At 37.7% G+C, this 23,935-nt stretch overlaps 2 protein-coding genes across 2 annotated transcripts in view; both read left to right on the top strand.

The window, feature by feature from the left end:
• Positions 1 to 7,493: 7,493 nt before the first annotated feature.
• On the top strand, positions 7,494 to 17,061 carry LOC137390356 (mediator of RNA polymerase II transcription subunit 15-like; the record flags this gene model as incomplete). Its single annotated transcript, XM_068076689.1, has 8 exons — positions 7,494 to 7,901; positions 10,717 to 11,082; positions 11,476 to 11,604; positions 12,244 to 12,397; positions 13,116 to 13,375; positions 15,318 to 15,542; positions 16,476 to 16,601; positions 16,936 to 17,061. Coding segments are annotated over exons 1-8 (1,698 nt in total), but the record flags the coding sequence as incomplete, so codon positions are not given.
• LOC137391030 (chromodomain-helicase-DNA-binding protein 8-like) overlaps positions 17,041 to 23,935 on the top strand; it is a 28,706-nt gene continuing 21,811 nt past the window's right edge. The window contains exons 1-10 of the mRNA XM_068077369.1: positions 17,041 to 18,213; positions 18,992 to 19,048; positions 20,420 to 20,482; positions 21,116 to 21,285; positions 21,584 to 21,698; positions 22,077 to 22,187; positions 22,412 to 22,602; positions 22,854 to 22,974; positions 23,248 to 23,478; positions 23,576 to 23,703. Coding sequence (XP_067933470.1) covers positions 17,062 to 18,213; positions 18,992 to 19,048; positions 20,420 to 20,482; positions 21,116 to 21,285; positions 21,584 to 21,698; positions 22,077 to 22,187; positions 22,412 to 22,602; positions 22,854 to 22,974; positions 23,248 to 23,478; positions 23,576 to 23,703 — 2,339 coding nt within the window. The 5' untranslated portion in view covers positions 17,041 to 17,061. The remainder of the gene's footprint in view (positions 18,214 to 18,991; positions 19,049 to 20,419; positions 20,483 to 21,115; positions 21,286 to 21,583; positions 21,699 to 22,076; positions 22,188 to 22,411; positions 22,603 to 22,853; positions 22,975 to 23,247; positions 23,479 to 23,575; positions 23,704 to 23,935) is intronic.

Below are 23,935 nucleotides of genomic sequence, written 5' to 3'. Positions count from 1 at the left end.
CTTGTTGTCAGCTTCTCAACGAGATATTTCGCTTAGCTGCACCTTTTGTAGGTTTTTTAGATAGCTATTGCAGCTATGCATGTGTTATGTTGCAAAGATTTTATGACTGAAAGCACATATTATCTGTACTACGAAGCCGTTGAAGACAACGATTAGATTGGTGATTACTGAGAAACCAATCAATGCACGATCACCTATCTCTCCAGAACCTCACATAATATGATTCATATTTTCTTACATTCAAGTACCTAGAAGTAAACAACCTGTGCTCTCGTCAGCAAGTTTTGCAGGTGACATTCGACCTGATGAGCTGTAGATAGTTCTGCAATTGCATGAACAAATTTGTTTGTTAAAGAAAGCTAGTAAGTACAGTAACGTATAATTATTTTTATGTAATGTGAAAAGCTAATTGAATGCTCGTTTAACATATGTGCTTCATTATTAGAGTATCATGTGGAATGGAAACACGAGCAATGCATCTCACTTATATATCTTTAACTGAAAAATGTTACATTGGAATATTTTCAGTTAAGATTAAATTTGCACAAAAAGGGTATACTGTTATTTTAATTATGGTGAATGAAAAACAGAGTATGAATCACGTAATCATGCGGTTTTTAAAATGGCAAATGCTGGGTTGGAGGAGTACCCTGTAAAATGAGTTCGACAGAAGTTAGCACATTGTTTTTCGATATTTGCCAGTGAGTTCAGTAAAAGACGATTTATGTCAATTTCCAACAAAAGCTTAGTAATTTTGCGTTTCGTCTGCGACAATCGAAAACATTTTGCACCTATTGCTAATAAAATTGAATTATATTGTATTAAAATTTTTATTTACATATTTGATTAATTAGGCTAACAATTTTTTCAAGTTAACCGCAAAAATGTGCAGTACCAAAAATCCATAAGTAATCAGCTTTGTGAGAGTAGATGGTTTTACCGTTTTACTCTAGTATTAGTGGATAATATAATAGGTATATGCTAGTAATAATCATGTGTGCTCATTAAAATCTTAATTGTAAGTTATAGTCTAGACTGCTCCCAAAAGTCATCCGATTGGACTCAATGATGAATAGTCAATTATGCAATTTTTCTGAATGAAATCACTAAGTAAAATTAAAACGTAAACATCCGTTTCCACAAATTATGCGGGCAGTAGAAGTTAGTTAGTGTACCACACCCTTAATAATTTTTGTCATTCGGGAAAGAAGACACTTTTTATTTGTTTTTTTTCTTTAGCTGAGCCTTTTTTCATTTTTCTATTTGTCCTATATTGTTTGTTATTTAACATATCACTATGAGAAAGATGAAATTTTATCAATTAGGCTGGCGGAAGGGATCAGTAGTACGGCAAGTATTTGCTATAGAGTTTCAGGATGCTTAAAACTGGTATTTCGACATTCTTCACTTGATTCATTATTTCAGATGCAAAAATTATCACAATAATTAGTTACTTTCATCCGTTAATCTTTAACCGGTAGCTAGAATCAGGTGTGTGTCGCATAGGGCCTCATAGGATGGACCCCGCCATATGACATTAATTCGTTCCGGTGTTGACATTGTAAGGTGAAAATGTTGTATAGCGAGATATAGAATCTTATAGTAATTATCTAATGCAAACACCCCCTAGTAAAAAGCATCAAAATGTTGTATACATACATCTTATACATATTAGAAATTAGTAACAAAATAGTATATTACCCTTAGTAATTATAGTTCCCTACAATAACTTTAGTGTATTTACCGGTTATGATCTGCTTATGAATATGGCTATGATTTTTCTTCCTTTAACGTTGTTATCAATTTTAGGACTCATGTCGAATGAATTAAAGTTATATATATATTTATATACATGTATGTGTAATGATTTCAAGTATATAGTAAATATTATATTAAACTCTAAAATGCACAGTAAATATTCACTTTTGCTTACTTGTCACCAATTCTCGTTTCGCTCATGCAATATCAAGCATTTATGAAACACGAAGAATGTTGAACTGAGAGGGAGAGTGAGCACCATATCTCTCTCAGGCGTTGTGGGAGGGATTTCGGCAATTAGCATATCAGCATCGTTGTTGTTCTGATGTATTCAGCATAATGACTGTCAAATTTGAATTTTGAGAGACATTTTTGTCGACGTCCAAACAACATCGCAAAAACATGTTCTACACCGTAAGGCGAAAAAACTGTGAAAGAAGGACATCGTAACCCAAGGGCACACTGTATTTGAAAACAGCAGAATAATACATACTCTTTTTGAACTGCATTTGCTCACCTCATCGCTAATAATTTAAATGCCTTGTACTAGTAAACCCTGCAGTTGTATTTAACACCAGCAATGTGACCTCATTAATAAACAGTTTTTAAAGACTACAATGTTACAAATGCTGCACTCGATATTATTAGCAGATAATTTACAGTTAGCGAAATCTGCTTGTTATTGATCACTTTTATAACAGTTTTAAGTCTCAGCACCATTGCTTGCGGGTTTGTTGATAGAGATTGGTCAACCTTTATATTATTGCGCCGTTGCACATTTGTATTTGCCCATATTTGCATATTTGTGCAATATGCATCATTGACCTGTATTTTAAATACCTGTATTTTCTGAATGGTATTAGCTCCATCCAGTATGAATACTGGCATATTAAGGTTAAATGTTGCCATGTCTGTTAAATCATAAACACAATATCAATATATATGCTGTTCTTCAAAGAATTACTGTTGCTATATACCTTTATGAAAAAGTTCAACTTATCAACAAAGCCTCGATATTTTTTGAAAATTATAACTGACTGGAATTTTTTTTTAAATCAGCAGTAGTTTTCTCGTAAAATGAACTAGTTGTTTGTTTCGTATGGTTGCACATGAGCAGTAGCGCAGCTCAATTAAAAAATGTAACCAACACATAATAGCACATGCTAAATCTCTTGTTTTTAGCTGCAGTATAACTGTGAAAACGGTCCATTTTTAAACTTTTCTGTAAGTACATTTTATGAAGTATTACGTATACGTGATCATTTGAGCATACCATTGCATAAAGAGAAGACCAAGATCAAAAGAGTCAATTTTAAAGTTAGTTTTTGATGTCAAGGAAAGTACAGTCAAACCTCGTCTTACAATCACCTTAACAACAGAATGTTTCAACCTATAAAATTTGAGGAAATATTTTTCATGGCATATGAAGTAGTTACCAACACGACCTCCAAAGTACCTATGTACTCAGTCCTCATTCACAGAATTTGTCTATGAAGTGTTAAGATTATATTGAACTGTGCTTCAAACCTTCCTTTTTAGTTTTAAAATCATTCAAAAGGCTAACTATAACTAGTACAGTAGTACTTCAACTTACGAGTGCTCCAACGTACGAGAAACTTGAGATACGAGCCAGCTTTTAAGCAAGTTTTAGCACTAACATACGAGCCATGTTTGAGATACGAGCACGTGAGTCAGTTGCCAAGTATGCCGAAGGCGTTTTATGAGAACAGCATCACTCTGCATTTTTCAACTGCTCAGGTTATACTTTTGTACCGTGTTTTTTTTGTGCACGATTTTCAGTGCAGAATTATGTGAATTAAAAGTACTGTGCATAGACCGAAAGTTTACCAGTAAAATGAAAGATGAAATGCAAAGAAAAAGCAAATAACAATTGATATTAAACGAAAAATTATTGAAAAATATGCGAAATGTGTATGCGTGATTAAGCTAGCTCAACAATATGACAGAAATACATCCACAATTACCAAACAGAAGGAGTATATTCAGGGCATTTATTTAGTTCGCAAAATGACTAACCATAGTTTCTAAACGGCGCAGCGATCTTCACGACCGCTGATGGAGAGACTGCTCAGGCATTGGATAAAAGATAAACAATTGGCCGGTGACAGCGTAACTGAACGATGCTATGTGAAAAGGCTGGTGCTATCTATCAAAACTATAAACATTCGGACAAGTTGGCTAGTGGTCGTACATTAACCGTTTGTGACGACACATGTGTTCGTCCTAATCGCAACATGTTGAAAGGGCGATAAAGACAAACGTCCTTAGATAGGTCTTGAACGGCCGGCTAGTCGTGAAAGCGAAACAAAAGAAAAATTAGCTAACTAGCGAGAAACTTCAAACTATGAACGCCGAAGAAATTTTAATTACGTTAGGTTAAAAATGAAAGTTTGCTTTTAGGTTTGCTTCTAAGTTTGTCTTTTAAAACTTTGATAAAATCCAAATTTATCAAAGTAAACTGTTGTAATGATGGATAACTCTCTATAACCCCCTAGGATATCTCCCTCTCTGGCAAATGCTAGCGTTAGCTGCTGTTGTATGTATTTAATTTTACATTTTAATTAAACACATTTCCTTGCATTATTTTTGATTGTTGCTTTTTAAAAACTTGTGGTAAGTTGGGACAATAACCAACATGTTCTTTCTGTTACAGTATCTTGTTTTGAGTGTTTTATTTGCATTTTTTTAGAGTATGGAAACCAATCAATATATATTTAATTGTTCCATATATAAATAAATTGCACCAACATGCGAGTAAATTGACATACGAGCTCAGTCTCGGAACGCATTAAGCTCGTAAGTCGAAGTATGACTATAAAAGTGGTGGCTGTAGGGAAAAAGACAGTAGAAAATAGATTATATTCGTGGAATCAGAGATTAACTGACGGCACAAATCATTATTGGATTAACGGGAGTGGATACCATCACAATTTGGTACCTGAATAATATTTTTGTGCAATTTTGAGCTTATACCAAGTCCTGCCAGCGTTTTGGAGTCATCAAAATACTCCGCACCTTTCTCCAACCTTGCAAAATATTAATTGGAAACAACTGCGATGCTATATAATTGCATATATACTAATAAATGTTTTGTCGAAACTAATTCCCTTTTATGTCACAGTTTGGAGCTTGCATTGTGAGTCTTGTTTACTAAACTGTTTTTTATTCTTCTACATCAAAATCATTGCTGACAAGCGTAATATCATGATTTTATATTGGTAAAAATAGATGTCATTTTAAAATGCTGTCAGTTAGCATTTAAATCAGCACACAATAGAAGAACATGAGCACACAATAGAAGAACATGAGAAAACATCTTTCAATTGATTTTATGTGCAATGTGAAAATGAAATAGGCAGTACAAATAAACGAAATCCAATGTAGCTTATTCTTACATGAAAATTGCCACCAAAATAGGACATTTTTAATATTTGACACCAATATCGGAACAAATCAACTTCATATGCAACTGGTATTTGATGATGGGAGCTGATGCTACTGAATGTGCTCATGGTCACTGAAATTACTCATGCTGCTGCAGTTAAAGCAGTCAAGATTGTGTAATGCTGGTCTAGGCTTAGTAATGGCCGAGTTATGTGCTAGATAGAATGATACCTTGTAATGATTTAGCTGTGAGACACCATGGCAGTTGCAAATTTGCAGAGAAGTGTATTGGACTTCGCTACATGATTTTAAGAATGAAAGGTTTTGATAGTTGTAAACTTAATCAAAGCTACTGTGATACAGTGGTCATCCTTGCCATAGGCAGAGATCTATTTTAAGGACACTGATTAGTTGGTAACAATACACCCTTGTGTTATGTTCGCTAGCTACTTTTTCACCATTTCTTGGAATGACCATCTTTTAACAAAACTGTAGGCATAATCTTATTCAGGCGTTGTAATTCTGACCCAACAGTTTCACAATTGGTTTCTTTCTGTTAACCAGATAGTTTATACTGATCTCCTATCTGGTCTCTCATAGCTTATTACGTGTTAATTCTGACTCTTTCCGTCAGAGATTCTGACAGTTTTTCTTTAGAGTTATTGTTGTATTCTGTTGTAGTTAGCTGCTTAGAGTAGGGATTATAGATAATTTTTCAACATCTTGGACAAAAGAGATTAATTTAATTTTGTACCGAAAATCTTGCTTTGTGGACAGTGATTCTACTAGCTAAATTATCTGATCTCTACAATAACATAGCCCAGATTTATAATGCTTGAAATATCCAATTGCCTTTCACAATAAAGCTGGCAAAATAGTAACCTATCATCTCGTTGTTATTGTTATTACTCACTACAGAAGTCCAACGAATCAGCGGTTTAATAGCAGTAGTAACAAAAGTGTAGAATTTTGATAATACTTCCATGATGATACATGCAAATAGAAGATGATAAATAACAAAAATATTTTGATAGCAGTTTTGTAAATTGACTTGTTAGGTCAGGTTTGTTTGCCTCATATATTTTGTGTGCTATATATAAGCAATTTTAGTCATTTCATGTTTGAACAAGGTTAGATCTGATTTAGCTGTCTACCATCAATGAAATTCTGAAAGATAATTTTTATGGCAGTGTTGTTCTTCAGCCTATTTCTAGTTATTTTATTCATTAACCCTTTGAACCCTGGCCGTCCTTGTCGATGTGTGTCGGTAACCCTGCGCAACTTGTCCAATGATTTAAGGTTTAAAAAAAAATCTAAATGTGCTTATAATACGATGATATTTGGTAAAGCACTAGTAAAAAAAGTCGGGCAACACTAAACAGCAAATGTCACTAAACAGAAAAAAAATGTTTCACAGTTATGCGGGCTAAAACCATAAAAATTCACACCATTTTAAAAACTCGTAAAAAAGTTTACAGTAGCATCAAATCTATCGCACACGCGTTCATCGTTTCATGACTTAAAATATACTGGAAAATTATAGTTGGTATTAAAATATTATTCATTTGCATCACAATCATCCATGAACTACCAACGAATGAGTCATATCAATTTTTTTCGGGATGTAGTTCCAATAAAAATTGTTATTATAATGAAGGAAGTAGATGAAGATACTTGAAACCAGTTAAAAGTGGATGGGAAATTTCTGGTCTCAAGCCTTGTGCAAGAATTATTTTGATTGGTTCATGCGGTTACATAGAAACAGAATTTATAAACAGAGCCATGTGAATTCCGGTATTGCGGCCATTAGGGTTTCTGACACACCCTACGCAATGCCGGAATGACGGCCGTTAGAGTTCAAATAGTTAAATTATTGTAGCTGAGATGTTGATATATCAAATGATTGTGCGACCAACTACACTAAATAAAACGCTTATATTAATTATAAGTATCCAAAACTGGATGTTCTCCAAAATCATCAAGGATAAGTCAAATTACTGCCCTGGCAGTGGTAATCTGAATTGTTCTTCAAAAAAGTGGCCTGTAGAATATCACCCGTTGAAGTGATAATGCTGAAAATTCTTAATTTACTATTGAGTTGTATCATATTAGGAAAGAGTTGTTGTTTAAGTTTTTTATCACATTGAAAAGACTGACCAAAAGACTTTCATAGAGCCTACTGTTGTTTGACTGTCAGAACGCACATGTTGGCTGTAGACTTATTATATTTACTCCCACACCTTCATGCTAGATCTTAATATGATCTAGCATTCACTATGAGCCTTGTCTTTGTTTCCTTGTAGGCTGGAGTCAGCCGAAGAAGGTCTTCATTATCTATATCAATGGAATTACTACACTTGCTGCATAATTATAGCTTACAATATAAACTATTTGAAAAGCGGTGATAGGCTTGTCCTAGAATAACAATGGCCGATGACATGATTGGAACACTATTCGAATCAGATGCTACTAGCATACTGAATAGTGAGGCATCCAATCTGCTCACCGAACTCGAGTCAATGGCATCAACAACAGATCCTGGGCAACCCCCACCCAGGCCTCCCGCCCAACAGAACCCATTTTTTGACTATGCAGGGGGTCAAGCGATGCAGAGTCCGGTATCGCAACCGATACATAGTCCGGCTGGTAGCATTCATAGTCCGGGAGCAATGATATCTCCTTCCACCTCTCACTTTGGAAGCCCTCCGCCTCAACAAGCTACTACCCTTCAACGTCAGGTAAGATATTTTGTGCTTGTTTAGTCACATCAAAATTGTTTATATATTATTGCGTGCGTTTTTTTCTCATTTGTTGGTCTCGTGATATTCACGGCGGTGAAATATTATAGTTGATAAAAAGACAGCTCAAGCTCTGGTTATCAGAGTTAGACTGAGAGGAAGGGCTTATCAACTGATTGTAGGATGAGCAACTCCTCACTGGTTACTTATTTATACAAAACTGCAATTAAATTGGGTAGTAGTAACAACATAAAACCAACCATAATAAACAAAGGATTGATGGCTTCATATGTGCTGGACATAAAAAACTCGCCAAAGTAGTCACTATCAAGATATGCACAGGCAATGTCACCACCCCATTCATGTCATGTAGTAAATTTGTCAATTTGTGTCAGTAACCCATTGTCCGTGGTGTTTTAGATATGCTGAAAAGGTTGTGGCCATGTTTTTTGTGCTCCCAAATGTGCTATGGTTCGCCTTGCAAATCGGAACATTCTGCTGCGGTTTAGTAGATTTCTTTTGTTGCGCTTGCATAATGAGCGACCATTTTCATTACTCATGGTAGTGAGTGACCTATTAGTCGAACTGCAATAAAAAAGATACTGCTGAGTGATATTTTAATGATTGCAAAAACATGGCTTTTTGCACAAAGACTTGCCATTTTATTGAGAAGCCTTGGTATTAGTCACCTTGGTGTCTGTTCTAGCTCTCTCGATTGACAAACAAATAGCAAAAAGGAGAATGCCAAGTCAGATAGATATGCTACATATACGTAGCATATCTATCTATCATACTTCTGCTCATCTACTTTTTAGTTGTGAAGAAATAGCCTAGAATCACTTTTGAGCTGTTTCATTTTCTGTTTTCATCATCTCTTATTGGTTTCTTATCTCTTCTCGTCTCTTATTATCATTCAAACCTTTAGATTATAGCACATTAATCCCAGCGGACAAAGGAATCTCTCAGCAAATCTATTCGGACCAAATATTATGACTACATGGACGCTAAAGCTAAGCTACATGGACATGTAAAGCCACACATTAGCAATTTGCGTCTTATTAGACTAATAAAAAGCTTTCAAGAAATGTTATGCTACCATCTTCACGTTGTTGTGGGTTTTCCACAGTGCATTAAAAATGATATTATTACCACTGGTCTTCAGCCCTCTGCAAAAAAGGATTTTCAATATCAATAAGTCTGAGTGACAAAAATATACTAGTTATATAATATATGAACTCTAACCTTCTAATGTACCAACAAATCATTAGGGCACTATATCATAACTAGATAGTTGTCTCTACGAGTTGCACTGCACGTCACAATTAACACCTTTCAAAACATGACTGTCTTGCTTTTCTATAAGTATAATGCTTAACTATTACATCAAAGTATTTGAATCAGACTCTTTCTATTTCAGATTTTCGAAAGATGTAGTAATATCATGACAATATAACTTTATATATGTTTATGATTACATGTAACATAAAACATTGAAATTTATTATAATTTCCTACACACATAATCTACATTAATCTAAAGAACAGAGTTAAATTATTATCAATAATTACATACCTATTTTATATTTGACTGCTGACAGCAACCATGAAAATTGATGCATTGAAAAGATTTGCTTTTTGTAGGTTTATCTTAAAAACTACTTTCAACTATTGTTACAAAAATTGAACAACTTTAATTTTTTTACCAATCGATGACTACTTCTTATCATCATAAAAACATTCAGAAGCACACGTTCAGCTTTATTTCAGCGTTTTCAATGACTCAACCCCTGAATCATAAATTACTTCATCAATTATTGCGTATCATCTAAGGCGTCGATATGATCGCAGATTTCTCCTAGACTCAAATTTGCAGATTTAGAGCGGGTCATTTAAGGTTTTTGGCGATATCTCAGCTTGTATGCTTGCGATCAGCAAATTTTATACTAAAATGAGGAGCTGAGGCTTCTTCCTTTCGAAAAATTATCTTTTCAAATCATATGGCCATTGGAAATCAGCCAATTTTGATCGCATGATCTATAACCAGTATACTCATTGTCAGTCACTTAGTTAGGCAACTCGAAATAAGTATACTTGCTGCTATACTACACAAACTGTTAACGTGTTGAATATTGTGTGATGCATGTTACGCTTACATAACTCACATGTTTCTATAGAAGCTGCAAAGGTCTTCTCACAAATGAGACATGCTTTAATTTCAACTCTTCAATGCTACCAGATGTTTTGGCTGTGTTGAAGAATTATATAAATGTTTTGGTAAAGTCGGTTGTTTCGCTCCTAATTTATTCCATTTTGAACCCCTAACATCACTGGAGCAGCTAGTTGAGAGCTCTGCCAGAACTAGACCCTCTTGCCGATGTGCATAGAAAATCTCTGTGGAAAAATATCTGTGAAATTCTCATGAAAGCTATGAGTCACATGGAAAACCATGTGATGACTTGTAGTTTTTGAACTTTTCACTAGTATTAGAGTCAGTGAATCTACAATACTGCCAATTCAGCCTCGACATAATCTACACATTTAGATTTCAGACAAAAACTGTGGTTTTAAATGTCAAGTCAACAGAGTCTGTCATTTTTAGCCAATCTTGTATCAATCATAAACAGATATTTGTTGTAATATTGTCTTTAGCTAATAGAAGGTAATCTCATGATATCTAGCAAGAGGTCTGATATTGGAATAGAAGAAATATTGGCTCCTGATTGATTGATCCTCATTAGCCCTTCAATGGTACATTGCACGAGTCGATAACTTCTACTAGTACAAACTTTCTGGCAGGTAGTTGTCTTCTCTTTTAGATGTCCAATTCTCATCAGTACCCTACATATCCTCCACATTCTATGCAGCAAGGAGCTCCATCACCTGGAACAACAGGACCCCTCTGGCGAATGTCACCCGGTCAATCGGGTTATCCTGGTTCTGCACCACCTCCACAGAGTGCGCAACGCGCCGTTGCATCAACGTACAACATGCCGCAAGCGCCACCACAGCATGCGGGCCACATGCCGCCTCCAGGACATCCTTCTGGCCACCCGTCTCAACAATACATGGCGCATCCAAATCAATTACCTCAAGCTAAACACCATGGTACGCAGCTCCAACCAACTCCAGCGTCCATGCAAACTCATGAATCCTACAGACAAATGCAGATGCAATATCGACAGGTGAATACTGCCACTGTATTTCCTGGTTTCAGTTGTGACTTGTGAAACTGGTTACTAGTGAAGCTACTGCTGCTACTAATTACTGCTAGCCTTTATTCTGACTAGTACATAATGCCGGGTCATTCTACTAACACTGGAAACTTATCATTTGTTAGGCGGCTGAAGGTGGCTAAGGTCAATCAAGGGTCAGCTTAGTTCTAGTCAATTATACAGTAATTGCACTTTGTCTGATAACAAAATCACCAAACAGTATGCAACTTGTTTTTACAGCTTGCCATTATTTGCATTTGCTTTTGTGCGAGGTTGTGTTCTGTTGAGCAATTACTATGTTTACTACTATACAAACTATAGTAGCTTTTAATGATGTCCTCATGGAGTTGTCTGATTTTCTAGATGGCTCCATCATACATGCATCCGGGAATGAGCTCGCAACACATCTCTACACCTCACCAACAGCATGTCATCTCCCAGCAGCCTCGAATGCCCAGGCCTGGCATGGCGTCCTACAGCAACCATGTCATGGTATGATCTACTTTTTAATGGGCAGTCTTAGAGCTGGAAATGTGTGAAGTAATCAACTGTGTACCTGTGGAAAAGCCCAGCTAATCGGCACCATTTGCCTCTATACGGCAGCATCCTAAAAATGATACCCCTCGAGTTTGGTGGTAGAGTAGCCCATGCATTGGTTAAAGAATGACGAATGGGTATTGATTTAAGGACCTCGGTTGTAGTGTTAGCTTATATTTATCACTTAGTATTCTGTAAAACTATAGTTGTCATTCACATTTTGTTTTAGGTTCACCTTGGTGCTCACGTTTTACTTGTACATAAACATGTGTTTAATTGAGAATCTCTATTACGTCATCTTGACTGACCAAGGTTGTATTCTTTCACCTTATAAGCATTCCGATATTGAGGGGAAACTTGGTGTTGAATGTTTGGGATGTGTTAATCGTTGTGGATGTGCCAACTGTTGGGGATGTGTCAACTGCTGGGGACAACTCAACATTGCAATATCGGGTGGTCATGTTTGTCCATTTCCACTGTCTCTCCCATATTGTGAATCTGTGTACTTCAACCATCGATCATGCGTTTGGTAAGCTTTTTGGCACTCTTGAGCTATTACGCTCGTTGAGCATTAGTGTTTGTATGTTTCTTCAGCACCAACGAATGCCTCATCATTCGATGATGGGCCCACCAGCAAATGCACAGATGATGTCGCCAGGAGGGGCTGAAGCAGGTATGCACCAGCAGCAGATGCAGCAACAGTATCTACACCCACAGCATTACTCTCCCATTGGCCAGCAACACGCAGGTTTGTATCCACTAGTACTAGCTGTAGACTGCTTAGCTCAAAAGGTGATAAGGTCCGAGCCAGGTTAGTGCGGACTGTCGCTCTTTGTTCTGTTTTCGGTCTGCTGTGTGCTACGTGAGTTTACTAGGCCCTAGCTACTAGAACCAGCTACTACGCGGGCGGTAGATAGATAGTGATTTATTGTTGTTCTACCTGAATGATTCTTTGTTTGTCTTTTGTGTGTCACCTGACGTACTTGAGACCATTTGACTCAGCGTCTTGCGGCTTCCCCTTCCCTTGCTACTCAAATCTCGTGATAGTTGGCTGACTGAATCGAATAGCGCTCGACCTATCACGCTTAGTGATAATCGTTGTTATTTGATGACATCAGACTAACCTGGAATAATGCTCAAGCTTTTCTATGTGCTGTTCCTTCCTTGGTCTTCCAGTCAATATTTCCCTCCCAATGACAGCCCTAACTGCGTTATCTTTAATTTTTAATAGGAGCTAGATAGAATCATCGCTATGATTGCAGGCCACTTGTAGCCATTTCACTGCGGGCTTGAGAAGGCTCGCCCATTATATGAACTTTAGATAACAGTGTTTTCTGAATTATCATTAATAACCTTGAACTTTAATGATCATCATTCCTTTTATCGGTTGTTACAAGCTTTGACAATCGCTTGTAAGCATAGGATAGACTCGTCTCAAGAGTCTGCATTGTTGCCTTTTTTTGTAGAGATGCTGCCTCCTAGTCATTATTCGTCCATAGGACAGATGCGAGCTCAGGTGGGTCAGTCTGTCCCTGGCTCACCCTACTCTTATGCGCAGCAGCCCCTTCCGCCCACACAGCAGGTCAGCCAGTCCTATGGTGTACCGCAGTCTAGTCCTCACTATTCAATGCCTTCCAACCATCCACCTCAGACGCCTCAAACGCCTCAGACCCCTCCAACTCCCCAGACACCCCAAAACAGTAGCTCACTTGAGCAGCTCGAGAAGGTGTGTTCATAATACTCTTACATCAACTATTCTGTTTAATACATTCGCTAATGATTAAACACATATCAACTTTGAAAACGCAACATTGTTCGAGGTTTATCACATAAAGTACCTAGTGAATATTGGCAGCGGGAGTACCAAAGACCTAATGTTTCTATGCAGATAAATTTTTTTGTACTAACTTTTTAGTTTTCAATCCAATCAAACTCCCTTCAGCTCTTCGATTTTGGTATCAAATTTTTGGTTTGAAGGAAAGATTCACGATGGTTTTATGTTGAACAGTTAGAAGTCTTGGCACATTTCTGCTGAGCTTGAACAAAGCATTATTTGCTCAATTCTTGTCGCTTTATATAACTATTTAAATTGTTCATCGTCCTAAGTTTTTGATAAGTTATAAAAGCAAGTTTAGACGGTATTGACAAGAAAATGTTTGAAATTTTCTGCAAAACAAGCTTCAGACACATGAACACTGGTATGGCATATGTGACAGAAAATGAAAATCTTTAATGAAGAGTTTCCTAAAGCGATCAAAATTAAATTAAATTGAGTTTGGCCCAGCATGGTCAACTACCCCTTTATTTTTCCAGCCTTTTGTTAATTACCATCTTTAATATTATATCATTATTTCATGTTTTTTTTTAATAATTGCAGTTACTTTGCCACACGATAGCTTTTTACTTGTACCCGCCCAGCTCTGAAAGCGATTGACAACTTTCTATATGAACAAATGATTTTTAAACAGAAAGCTCTTGAAAAGTTTTTACGACTCGACGAAGCGCATAAGTGCAATATTCTACATAGGTGGTACAGTATATACCTGAATATCCTGTCCAGCACATGTAGCAGTCAGGTTCAGTTGAGTAAAATGAGTTAAATCTCATAGTTTCAACATGAGATCATCAGGTCAATGGTCATATTGAATTCACATAAATCATGTAGGGAGCCGGAAACTGGAATATTTTTTACTATTTCTTATTTTCTACTTTTTTCACTAACCCCTTTTTATTTTGAATTCACACGGTGGGCACACGCTATTCACACAGTGGGCACACGCTATTCACACGGTGGACACATGCTATACACACGGTGGACACATGCTATTCACACGGTGGACACATGCTATTCACACCGTGGGCACATGCTATACACACGGTGGACACATGCTATTCACACGGTGGACACATGCTATTCACACGGTGGACACATGCTATTCACACGGTGGACACATGCTATTCACACGGTGGACACATGCTATTCACACGGTGGACACATGCTATTCACACGGTGGACACATGCTATTCACACGGTGGGCACATGCTATTGCACTGTTTTTGGGATACTCGTGATGATTTTTGTAACCAATTAAGATTTCCATAATTTTGCACATTACATTGTTGTATCTACTAGTAGCCATCACGTCACAGTTAATTTAAGAATGCCCAATCATTGTTGGTTCTTTATTCCGTAACTTCTGGCCAAATGCTTGGCATGGAATGTGAAATTGTTATATTCTCTCTAGTAAAGCCATCACAAAAGATATATCTATTAATTGGAAGGGCACATCTCCTTTGACTTTAGCTAATTCGAATATACGGTTCATCTTTTCCTAACCTAATAGTGACACTACAAAGTCTGCTGCTATTATATCTTTTTGGTTGTAAGGAATTGGAATTGGTAAATGTTGCATTAGATGAGATATTCATGTTATAGCTTAGTTTTTTCTAAAACAAAACTGTTTGCTGAATTTATAAAGGAAAAATGAATGATAGGAAAATTTATAAATAATAAATAATTTATTTATTAATAATTTAATAGTAATAATTTATTATTTATTTTGGAGGCGCGGATTATGTTGGAGCCAGCAATAGAGGGCTGTGTCAGCAGGAGTATTTTCTGATCTCTTCCCTATATACATGAAGTGATTTTTATTTCTCTCTGTTAGATGGTGTCACCACTTAATCAACAGAATCAACAGGCCATGCCCTCTTCTCCCATGTCAGGGGGATATCCTTCTCAGTCACCTCTCCTCTCTCCGCGGTCTCACCATTCTCAGTCATTACCCGCTGCGCAGGACATACCTCCCTCTCGACATCATATGGTCTCTCCACAAGGCAGCAGTAGCTCTGTTCCTTCTGGCAGCATACAGTCCCCGATGCATGTGCAGCAGGTGAGAAGGTTTTTACAGGTGTCGAGTGTGGCTGATGAGTGCTATCGATCGTGTTTACGAGATGCTATCGCTATCAGATTAGCTTCTGTAGGGGTATTATCATATTCAGCTTTTCCCAAATGGACTCGCTGGGCTCTACACCATTTTGCTTTCCGGTTTCATACGGTGGACCCCTCGGGTTATGGCGTTCCTTACGTTTTGTTCGCCTTACGTAGTGGAATTTAAAAGCTTTTTTGGCCCCTCGTTACGGAATTTTCCTCGCCATACGACATAAACAATGTTTCTCTGAAATTCAAATTTGAACAGCATCGCTCAGTCTTTCTGCTGAATTAGTGTGAAAAAAGGTTTATTAAGGTCGGTAAAGGTTATAGTGAAAGCTGTTATGTTTGCTGTTGTTACGTTAGCTGAAATGTTAAGGTGACAAAATTAAAAGTTTTGTAAAATATTAAAACTTGCTGCGTGTGTTTAGTAAGCTAAACATTGTTTACTAAAGTTATTTAGTAAGTTCATTTAAGTTAAACTCAAAGTTCATGTAATGTTACATAGCGTAAAAAGTCTAGTATTCCAAATGTGTTGCTGTCAAGTCTTTCTCACGCTGCCGTCAGCCACTACATCTCTCTCGAATGTTATAACTTCATGCAGTACTGTACATAGTAATGTTACATTTTTTGCAGATCATAAGCACTAAATAGGTAACTATAGTTACTAAGGTTACTATACTATTTTATCACTAATTTATAATATGTACAGTACTTGTATAAAAATTTAATGTTTTTTACCGGGTTGGGGTGGGTGGTTTGCATTAGATAATTCATACACATGTAGGTTCCTAAGCCCCTCTATACGAAATATTCACCTTACGATTTCAACACCAGAATGAATTAATGGCGTAATGTAGTAAGTTTTTACCACTACACACATATTGTTCTGTAGTATGCCATGCAGCCACCTCAACCACAACTCACACCCTTAGAGACCATTGCCAAAGAAATAGAGATCTTTGAACACAAGGTGAGGCAGCTACAGAGCATGCCCCCGCCCTACCATCCGGAGCAAGAGGTAAGTCGGTCTCTATTCTTCATAATGATATATTTGTCTCTTCTGAGTTCAAGGTTGTTCGGAGTTCCCAGCACCTAATTTCATATTGCTTTTGTGACTATTGTAGCAACATCTCTGGAGACTCTTCCATCGACTGGTAGTATAGTGCTCAGCTACACTCTCGCCCATGTTGATTGTTCGCTCACGGGCTATGATATTGTTTGATCGCACAGATTGTCACTCCTACATGCAATGCAGTGCCTGATTATTGCCGCTGATCTGTTTCATTCTAGTCAACCCTTCCTCGCTTCCTTACCCGCCTCTTCCTTTGCTAAAAATCCTGCTGTTTTTGTAGAAGGAGCTGCGAGCTGTCGAAGAGCGGTTGCGCAGTCTTAACTCACAACAAACCATGATGTTGGATGATGTGAAACAAGCTCAGTCAAAAGAGGTGGAAAAAGGTGATCCTTCAGTCTCCACCCCTATGACTGTGATAAATGCTGAGCCGATGCCGACAGCAGACTCTGTTCTTAGTACCATGCAGAGTTCGCCTAGCGATGCAGCAGACACTAAATGTGCAGACCCGTTAGCACCAGTGTCAGAACAACCTGTACATTCACCTCTCGATTCACACATGCTACCTGACGACTCGGAGGAACTCTCGGCCGCTCTTTCAGCGATAGTCGCTAGCCAAGACCTCACCGAGTTGCCTCCGCCAGAACCCCTTTGCGTGCCTGAAACTTCGGCAAGCCCGAAGCTAGCGCCCATTCAGCATCCATCCATTTCTTCCGCTCTTCTGCCATCAAGTCCTGATGCAGTGGCAGCAGCACAGAACGGCACAAGTCTGTCATCAGCTGTCAACATTGAGCCACCAGCTACCATGTCAGTAGACAAAAACTTTGTGCCAGTAAGTTCTCATTCTCAGATACCTATGGAAGTTAGTGCTGCTCCTCCAGCAGACATAATTACCCCTGCCAAAACCAAAACAAAAAAGTCGAAAGAAAAATCAAGTAAAACATCAAAAGAAAAATCTAGCAAGACATCGAAAAAGAAAAGTAAGAGCTCTGCGAATGAAGCGGTGAACTCTGGCATGATGCAGCTGCCTCCAAATCAGCAGGCGATGCCTGGCATGCCTCTTATGTACCCTCAGCAGCCCTTGATGTCATCACAGCCTATGCATCCCGGGCCTCAACCAGGGCCACCTAATTCTAGCGCTCAACCCATCATGCTCGTACCTCAGTCCGGCACTCTCATCCATCCGCATACAACAATGACTGTTCCATCGAACATAAATCCTTCAATGATGGCTTCAGCTCAGCCAGGCATGCCTTACCCACAGATTCCTGGTCAACCTGTCCCACAGGGAATGCAAATTCAACATGGGCCACCTGCGGCAGGTCCTTCGGGTATGCAGCCAGTCATGCCTCACAGTTTGCAGTCTGCCGGGCCTGGCCTAGTGCCTCCTGTTGCACCCACGGCAGCCCAGTCAACCTTGCCTCCAGGTGTTCATCTGACTGGCCCTTCTGGGACGCCTTCAGGGGTGCAACCAGCCATTCCTACTGGCATGCCTGTCGGCATGGTGGCTGGTACGCAACAAGGAATTACACAGCCTGTGCCAGTCGGCACTGGACAACCGGTATGTTCTAATTACACTAGCCTTAGATTTAAATGCAGCTATAAAATAATCTGATGGCTATATTCAGTGAGATCCATGGCACTATTACACAGAAGTACTAGACCTGCATAGTTGGGAGGTTAAGATTTAAGATTCACACTTAAGATTTAGAGTACGAAGTTGATGTAACGGTAATGAGAGTCTAACATTGACATATAACATCATTCGTTCTGAAACTGGATTCGTTTGTCAAACCTGTCATACATTAAAGGGAGTTAGTTAAAGGGAGTATTTACAACAAAATGCATTGAAATTTAATTCATTCTTGAGTCCGGAAAACGATGGATAAATGTTTCACATAATTAGATCTAGCTTTAAAAACAAATGCGCTATATAAGACCGTGTGAAAATTTTAAATGTACAAACCTAAATTAGCCATGAAAGCTAGTTAATATAGCCGTAATCAGAAAAAAGGTTGTTTCTCCTCAGAAACACGCAAATTATAGTGTAGGCCTGACAATGCATAAGTTCAGCGGAAGACTAAGTGATAGCAAGTCACTACGCAAGTTACACTAACATAGACCAGATATTGTTTGTATTTTAATTTTTCTTATCTTTATTATTTTTCTAACCAAAGCTGTGATGCTCCAAGAAATATTCGACATCCGTCAAATGTTGAAAATTTACATTGCGTGTCAGGACAAATATTTGGAAAGAAATTTTATATCACCTTTTAAATCTTTCATATGCGGAGGTGTAAGCTGGGGTTCTATGTACAAAATAATATTTGATGTTTTAGCTGAGATCTATAGCTCCGCGACCTCCTCTGCACCCGGTCCCACCACATGATGTACAAGTAAGCTTATTCACTATTCATTTGTCAAGGACTTGTACTTTTACTATGCAGGATATTTAGATATTTATATATAACATTAAGATGAATGGTGTTTTTATTTTTCTTAGATTTCTAGAATCTTCACACCTGCGTTTTAATGGAAGATTATATTTAATTGTAAGAGTTGAGGGAGGGATTAACTCCTATATGTAATCATATCGCAATAATTCCAGTTTAATAAGGCAGAGTCCGATGAGGTCAATTTAAATGACAACGTTTTGTACAAGAAGTGGTAAATGAAGTCCTTCTGTTGGTTTTGTGGAAATCATTCAGTCTTCTCACTTCAGTAAAAGACCTACTTCACACCGTACAGCAATTATCTCCGATGTTAGCATAGAACAAATATTTTCAGTATATTGCAGTTAAGAAACTGGCTTGTAATGTAAAAAGCTGCAAAGATAGTGATTATTTACAGATAAACAAATTATGACAGTCCTAGTGATGACACCGGGACATATTTGGCTTGTCTAGCTGAAGTTTTTAATGTTTGAAGGTCATATTTCTGTTGATAATAATATATATAGACCTGCTAAATTAAATCAATTTTATATCTATGTTATTGTAGAATGAGATACTTGAATGGTGCCTGTAAGTGTACAGATACTATAAGAATGTTTTAGATAATACATCTCATGCTAACCATAAGTGATAATGTATACCATAAAAACCAGTTTAAACTATGTAAAACTGATTTAAACAAAAGAGAAATGCTTAATTTATTTTTATAAAAATCATAGTTATTAACATTGAATGACAATAATCTGAAAAAACCTGTTTTCTTTGTAATTTTCCTTAAAGACAGAGACAGACGTGGTATTAGAGAAAAAACTTGATTGCAGTTCAAACGCTCAGAAAAAAAGTGTGAAATGACATCACTAGTTGTTATCGTTGCGGTAGTTGATATCGGCTATTGAATTCAAGTTGAAATGTTACAAGTCTCTTTTCTGTCAGTCTTTTTGCAACTATAGATGTCATAGTTGCACCTTCGCTTGATCTGAACCTTTTAACTGCGATCAAGTTCTATCGATTTTAATCTTGAGACATCCTGGCGGTCCTAGCGGTCAACATCAAAAACGATCGCAAGTGATGGAAAAATACTGATACATTTTGATAAAATCTACCAAAAAATTTTCTGCAAGTTCATCTTTAAGCGATTAAGTGTCATCGAAGCTGGGTCATGGTCAGGGTCAAAACCATTTGGTTGGTACGGGGTGGAATCATTTCTTGTTAACATAACTCACCTTGTCCGAGAGTTGCTATGAGAAAGTGTTAACTCTCTTACTTTGTGGTTGAACCATTACTAGTTAATTCAATACATATTTACCATTTTAGATACGACAAAATGGACCAAACACAGCAGCAGGTGTAAACGTACACCTTCCTGAGCTACTTGAGGTAAATACGCGCAGGTCAAGCGCAGAGCGATTATACTTATTAGGTCACTAGTTTAAATACCATACCATCGAGTTGCTTATCCGAGCATTTATAGCATGCCCAGAAATCTGGCACATTTGGACTGAATAATTCGAAATGCGTTACCTTTAAGCTAGTACCATATATTACTGAATAAGTCACATTGAATTCTCGTGCTTAAATTTTTCTTATGAACTAGCAATATAATCAGCCCGGAATGTGCATGAATGATATTTTTGGTTGTCACTTTTCACTAGACGGGTATATGATAAGTTTTGCCTCAGTTTTGATATGAAAATGAGATACAAAAATGAGTGTTTAATAAAAATTGATGATGGTAGTTAACAGTTTGATTTACCAAAACAATGATTTATTCCCTCACACGTTTTTCATGCTGCAGGCCAGTTTCTGTCATGAGTGCTGCATTTTGTCTGTTGTCAATTGAAATAAACAAAGACAATGTAGAAGACTAATGCCTTTGCTATTTATTATCTCTTCTTAGCTTCCGCAATTAGCAGGCAGTTAAATCTGAGAATTTCAGCTGTTGAGTTGTTTGAATTTTATGCTTTAGCTTTTATGACACTCTTTAGTTATCTTGAAAAACCTTCATTCCAGGATCCAGAATTTAAGCTGGGCTCAAAAGCGTCAAGTCTTCCCGGTTCACTTAGTGATGCAGTTGACAGTCCGAGTATGAGCGAAACGAGCCAGACTCCTGGCCGACTGAAGAAGTCATCCAGCAAAGCAAAGTCTACAGGCAAAAAGGGAAGAAAACCCGGCCCAAAAAGGTTTGTGTCAGGTTGACTATACAGTACGCTCTTGTAGCTGTGTAAATGTTTATATCTACTATCTGCGTCGCTTGCTAGTCTCAATTCTAATGCCTTTATCCTTGCGACTTATTATAGCCAAGTCATATATTATATCATTCATAGAAGTTTTGTAAATTACGTTGTAGATTATTGTGGTAGGTCATTATTCATATTGCTATTCATTATTATTACCAAAATTATGTGGATGTACCAATTATCTATATCATTTTTATTTTGTGTTTATCATATGCACCATGCCATTCCATCATGTGCACAGGCCCCCGGCGTCTCTCCTCAAATTAAAGAAGAGAAAAAGGAAAAACTCTGACTCAATGTCCGATTCCGAGATGTCACCAAGCCTTGCCCATACACCTGACTCAGACTCCTTCGCTGTGAGTTCAGTCTTAGTCTATTTTTGGCATAGAAAAATTTGAATTTATCCTGTTTGAAGAATTCCATCTTGGCACTTTGTATGTAAAGGTTTGACTATGCTATAAAATATTAATTCCCTAACTGGCAGCACATATTATCTAGAACACTGCATACTGAAACACAAGTCCTCGACAATCTGAGTAGTGAATAACCCTACTTGTTGTACATCATGTGGTGGTACATGATTATTAACTTATTAACTGATTTGTTCTCAAAGTTTTTGCAATAGCTTCATATCCATAATTGTTTTTGAAATAATTCTCACCATTCCTAGTTACATCTCAAGTCACATGCTCAGGCTTTGCCAAGAAAGGTAGCACTTCTTTTGCGTTTTGCAGCAGCGTCGATCTGGGCGAGTGACAAAAAGGCAAAAGTATGTGGATGACCTTCCTCTGGACATTTCCGACGATGAGAAAGATGACAACTCGGTTATACAAATGCAATCAGAGGTGAGCTGTTGGTGAATTTTAGACACTCCGCATACATCTACACATACGCGCCGTTCTAGTTAGTTTTCATTCAGCTGCACAAGCGATCTCACATGGCTTTTCAACAGCACTCCAGTCCTTATTGTCAGCTGAGATTGGATCAAACTGTAAACTCTATCAAGGGGAAAGGTGTTTTTATCTAACCATACTCGGTTTGATCTTCACCATCTGTTGTACCTTGGTAGGACACAGATGAAACACCAGTTATCAATCAGTACATCGTTGAGAAGTTGATGGGGCACCGAGAAGGTACGAGAGAACTTGAGCTCGATGAAACGGAGGAAGGTAAGGCTGACGAAGAGGGCAAGGAAGAAGGAAAGGAGACAACTCCACAGACAATCAAAGTGACAGAATATTATGTCAAATACAAAAACTTGTGAGTAATATTACCTTTCTGATAGCCTTCAGTTGTAATTTTGAAACTGCATGTTTCATGCTTTCATTCATATCGTAAGATTTGCTCTTTTACATGATAAGACAACTTTAGAATATCAAAACTGTGTGTGAATCTTTCAATAGTTAGCCAAGCAATCGGTAGATGCTGTGGCTGGGTCTATAAACATCTCTCTTAAAGATTCAGTGTTTCAGGGAGAACTCCAAGAATGCATGCTAATTATATGTCTTTAGCTCATACCTGCACTGTGACTGGAAGACGCAAGAAGAACTAGAAATCACAGACAAGCGTGTGAACCAGAAGATAAAGCGCTATCACCAGAAACAGTCCCAAATACAGTCATATATGTTCAATGTGAGTTGTTCTTCTCGTTATCTCGTTAGCTTTTGTTTGTCCAAGGTTCTTCTGCTGTTTGTTTATGGCAATGCAGTATCTGTCTGTGCGCACAGATATTTACTTTTGGAATGTACTTGATGCGGTTTTATGTTTACATTCCATGCATATATTTTAGAGGGTATCTGTTGAGATTTAATATTAGTCTGGATATCTATCTCGGATTCACGCTCGTTGTGGGCTGTCTGTCAGTTAAATGAGTAGATGTGTTTATCTCTTATTATATTGATACAGCTCATGGACGAAGATGAATTGTTCAACCCTGAGTATGTAGAAATTGATCGGGTTTTGGGTGTGTCACGATTCCCACCACCAGAGGGCACTGATGAACCGGAGGCAGTTTACTATCTCATAAAATGGAGGCAGCTACCGTATGAGGATGCTACCTGGGAATTGGAAGGCGATGTGGACAAGTCAATGATAGACCGGTTTCTCAAATACGCTAACCCTCCTGAAAACTATAGAGTGAGTCAATAGGTTTACCCATAATTCTTTCAGCTTGAAATCAAATAGCTCGGGTAATAAGTTGTCTACTGTTACATCGGAGAGACTCTGCTTACAGCGAATACCAATGCCAAAGGCTTGTGAATGGAAGGAGCTTGAGGAGAATAAGGTATACAAGGGTGACAATCAGCTCAGAGAGTATCAGTACGAGGGGGTTAATTGGCTCACCTTTTGTTACTACAACAGGTAAGTTCTATGACAGGTCAAGTTGTTAACTGCTGGCTAGCTGCCCTTGATACAAGTAAGATCTTATTTGTCGAAATCCTAGATAGTTCATCTAAAGTTCATTTAAAGTCATCGCTTTAAAACGGTATTGTTACTTGGTTGCTTCTCGTTTGGGTGCTATCGGGTGCTTCATGTCATCCTACCGAGCTCAGGCAAAGAACTAATGGAAATGTTTTTCTTTGTAACGCTAATA

The sequence above is a fragment of the Watersipora subatra genome, chromosome 3 (assembly GCF_963576615.1).
Source record: "Watersipora subatra chromosome 3, tzWatSuba1.1, whole genome shotgun sequence".
Lineage (NCBI taxonomy): Eukaryota > Metazoa > Bryozoa > Gymnolaemata > Cheilostomatida > Watersiporidae > Watersipora > Watersipora subatra.
This window is presented reverse-complemented; position numbering and strand designations above follow the sequence as displayed.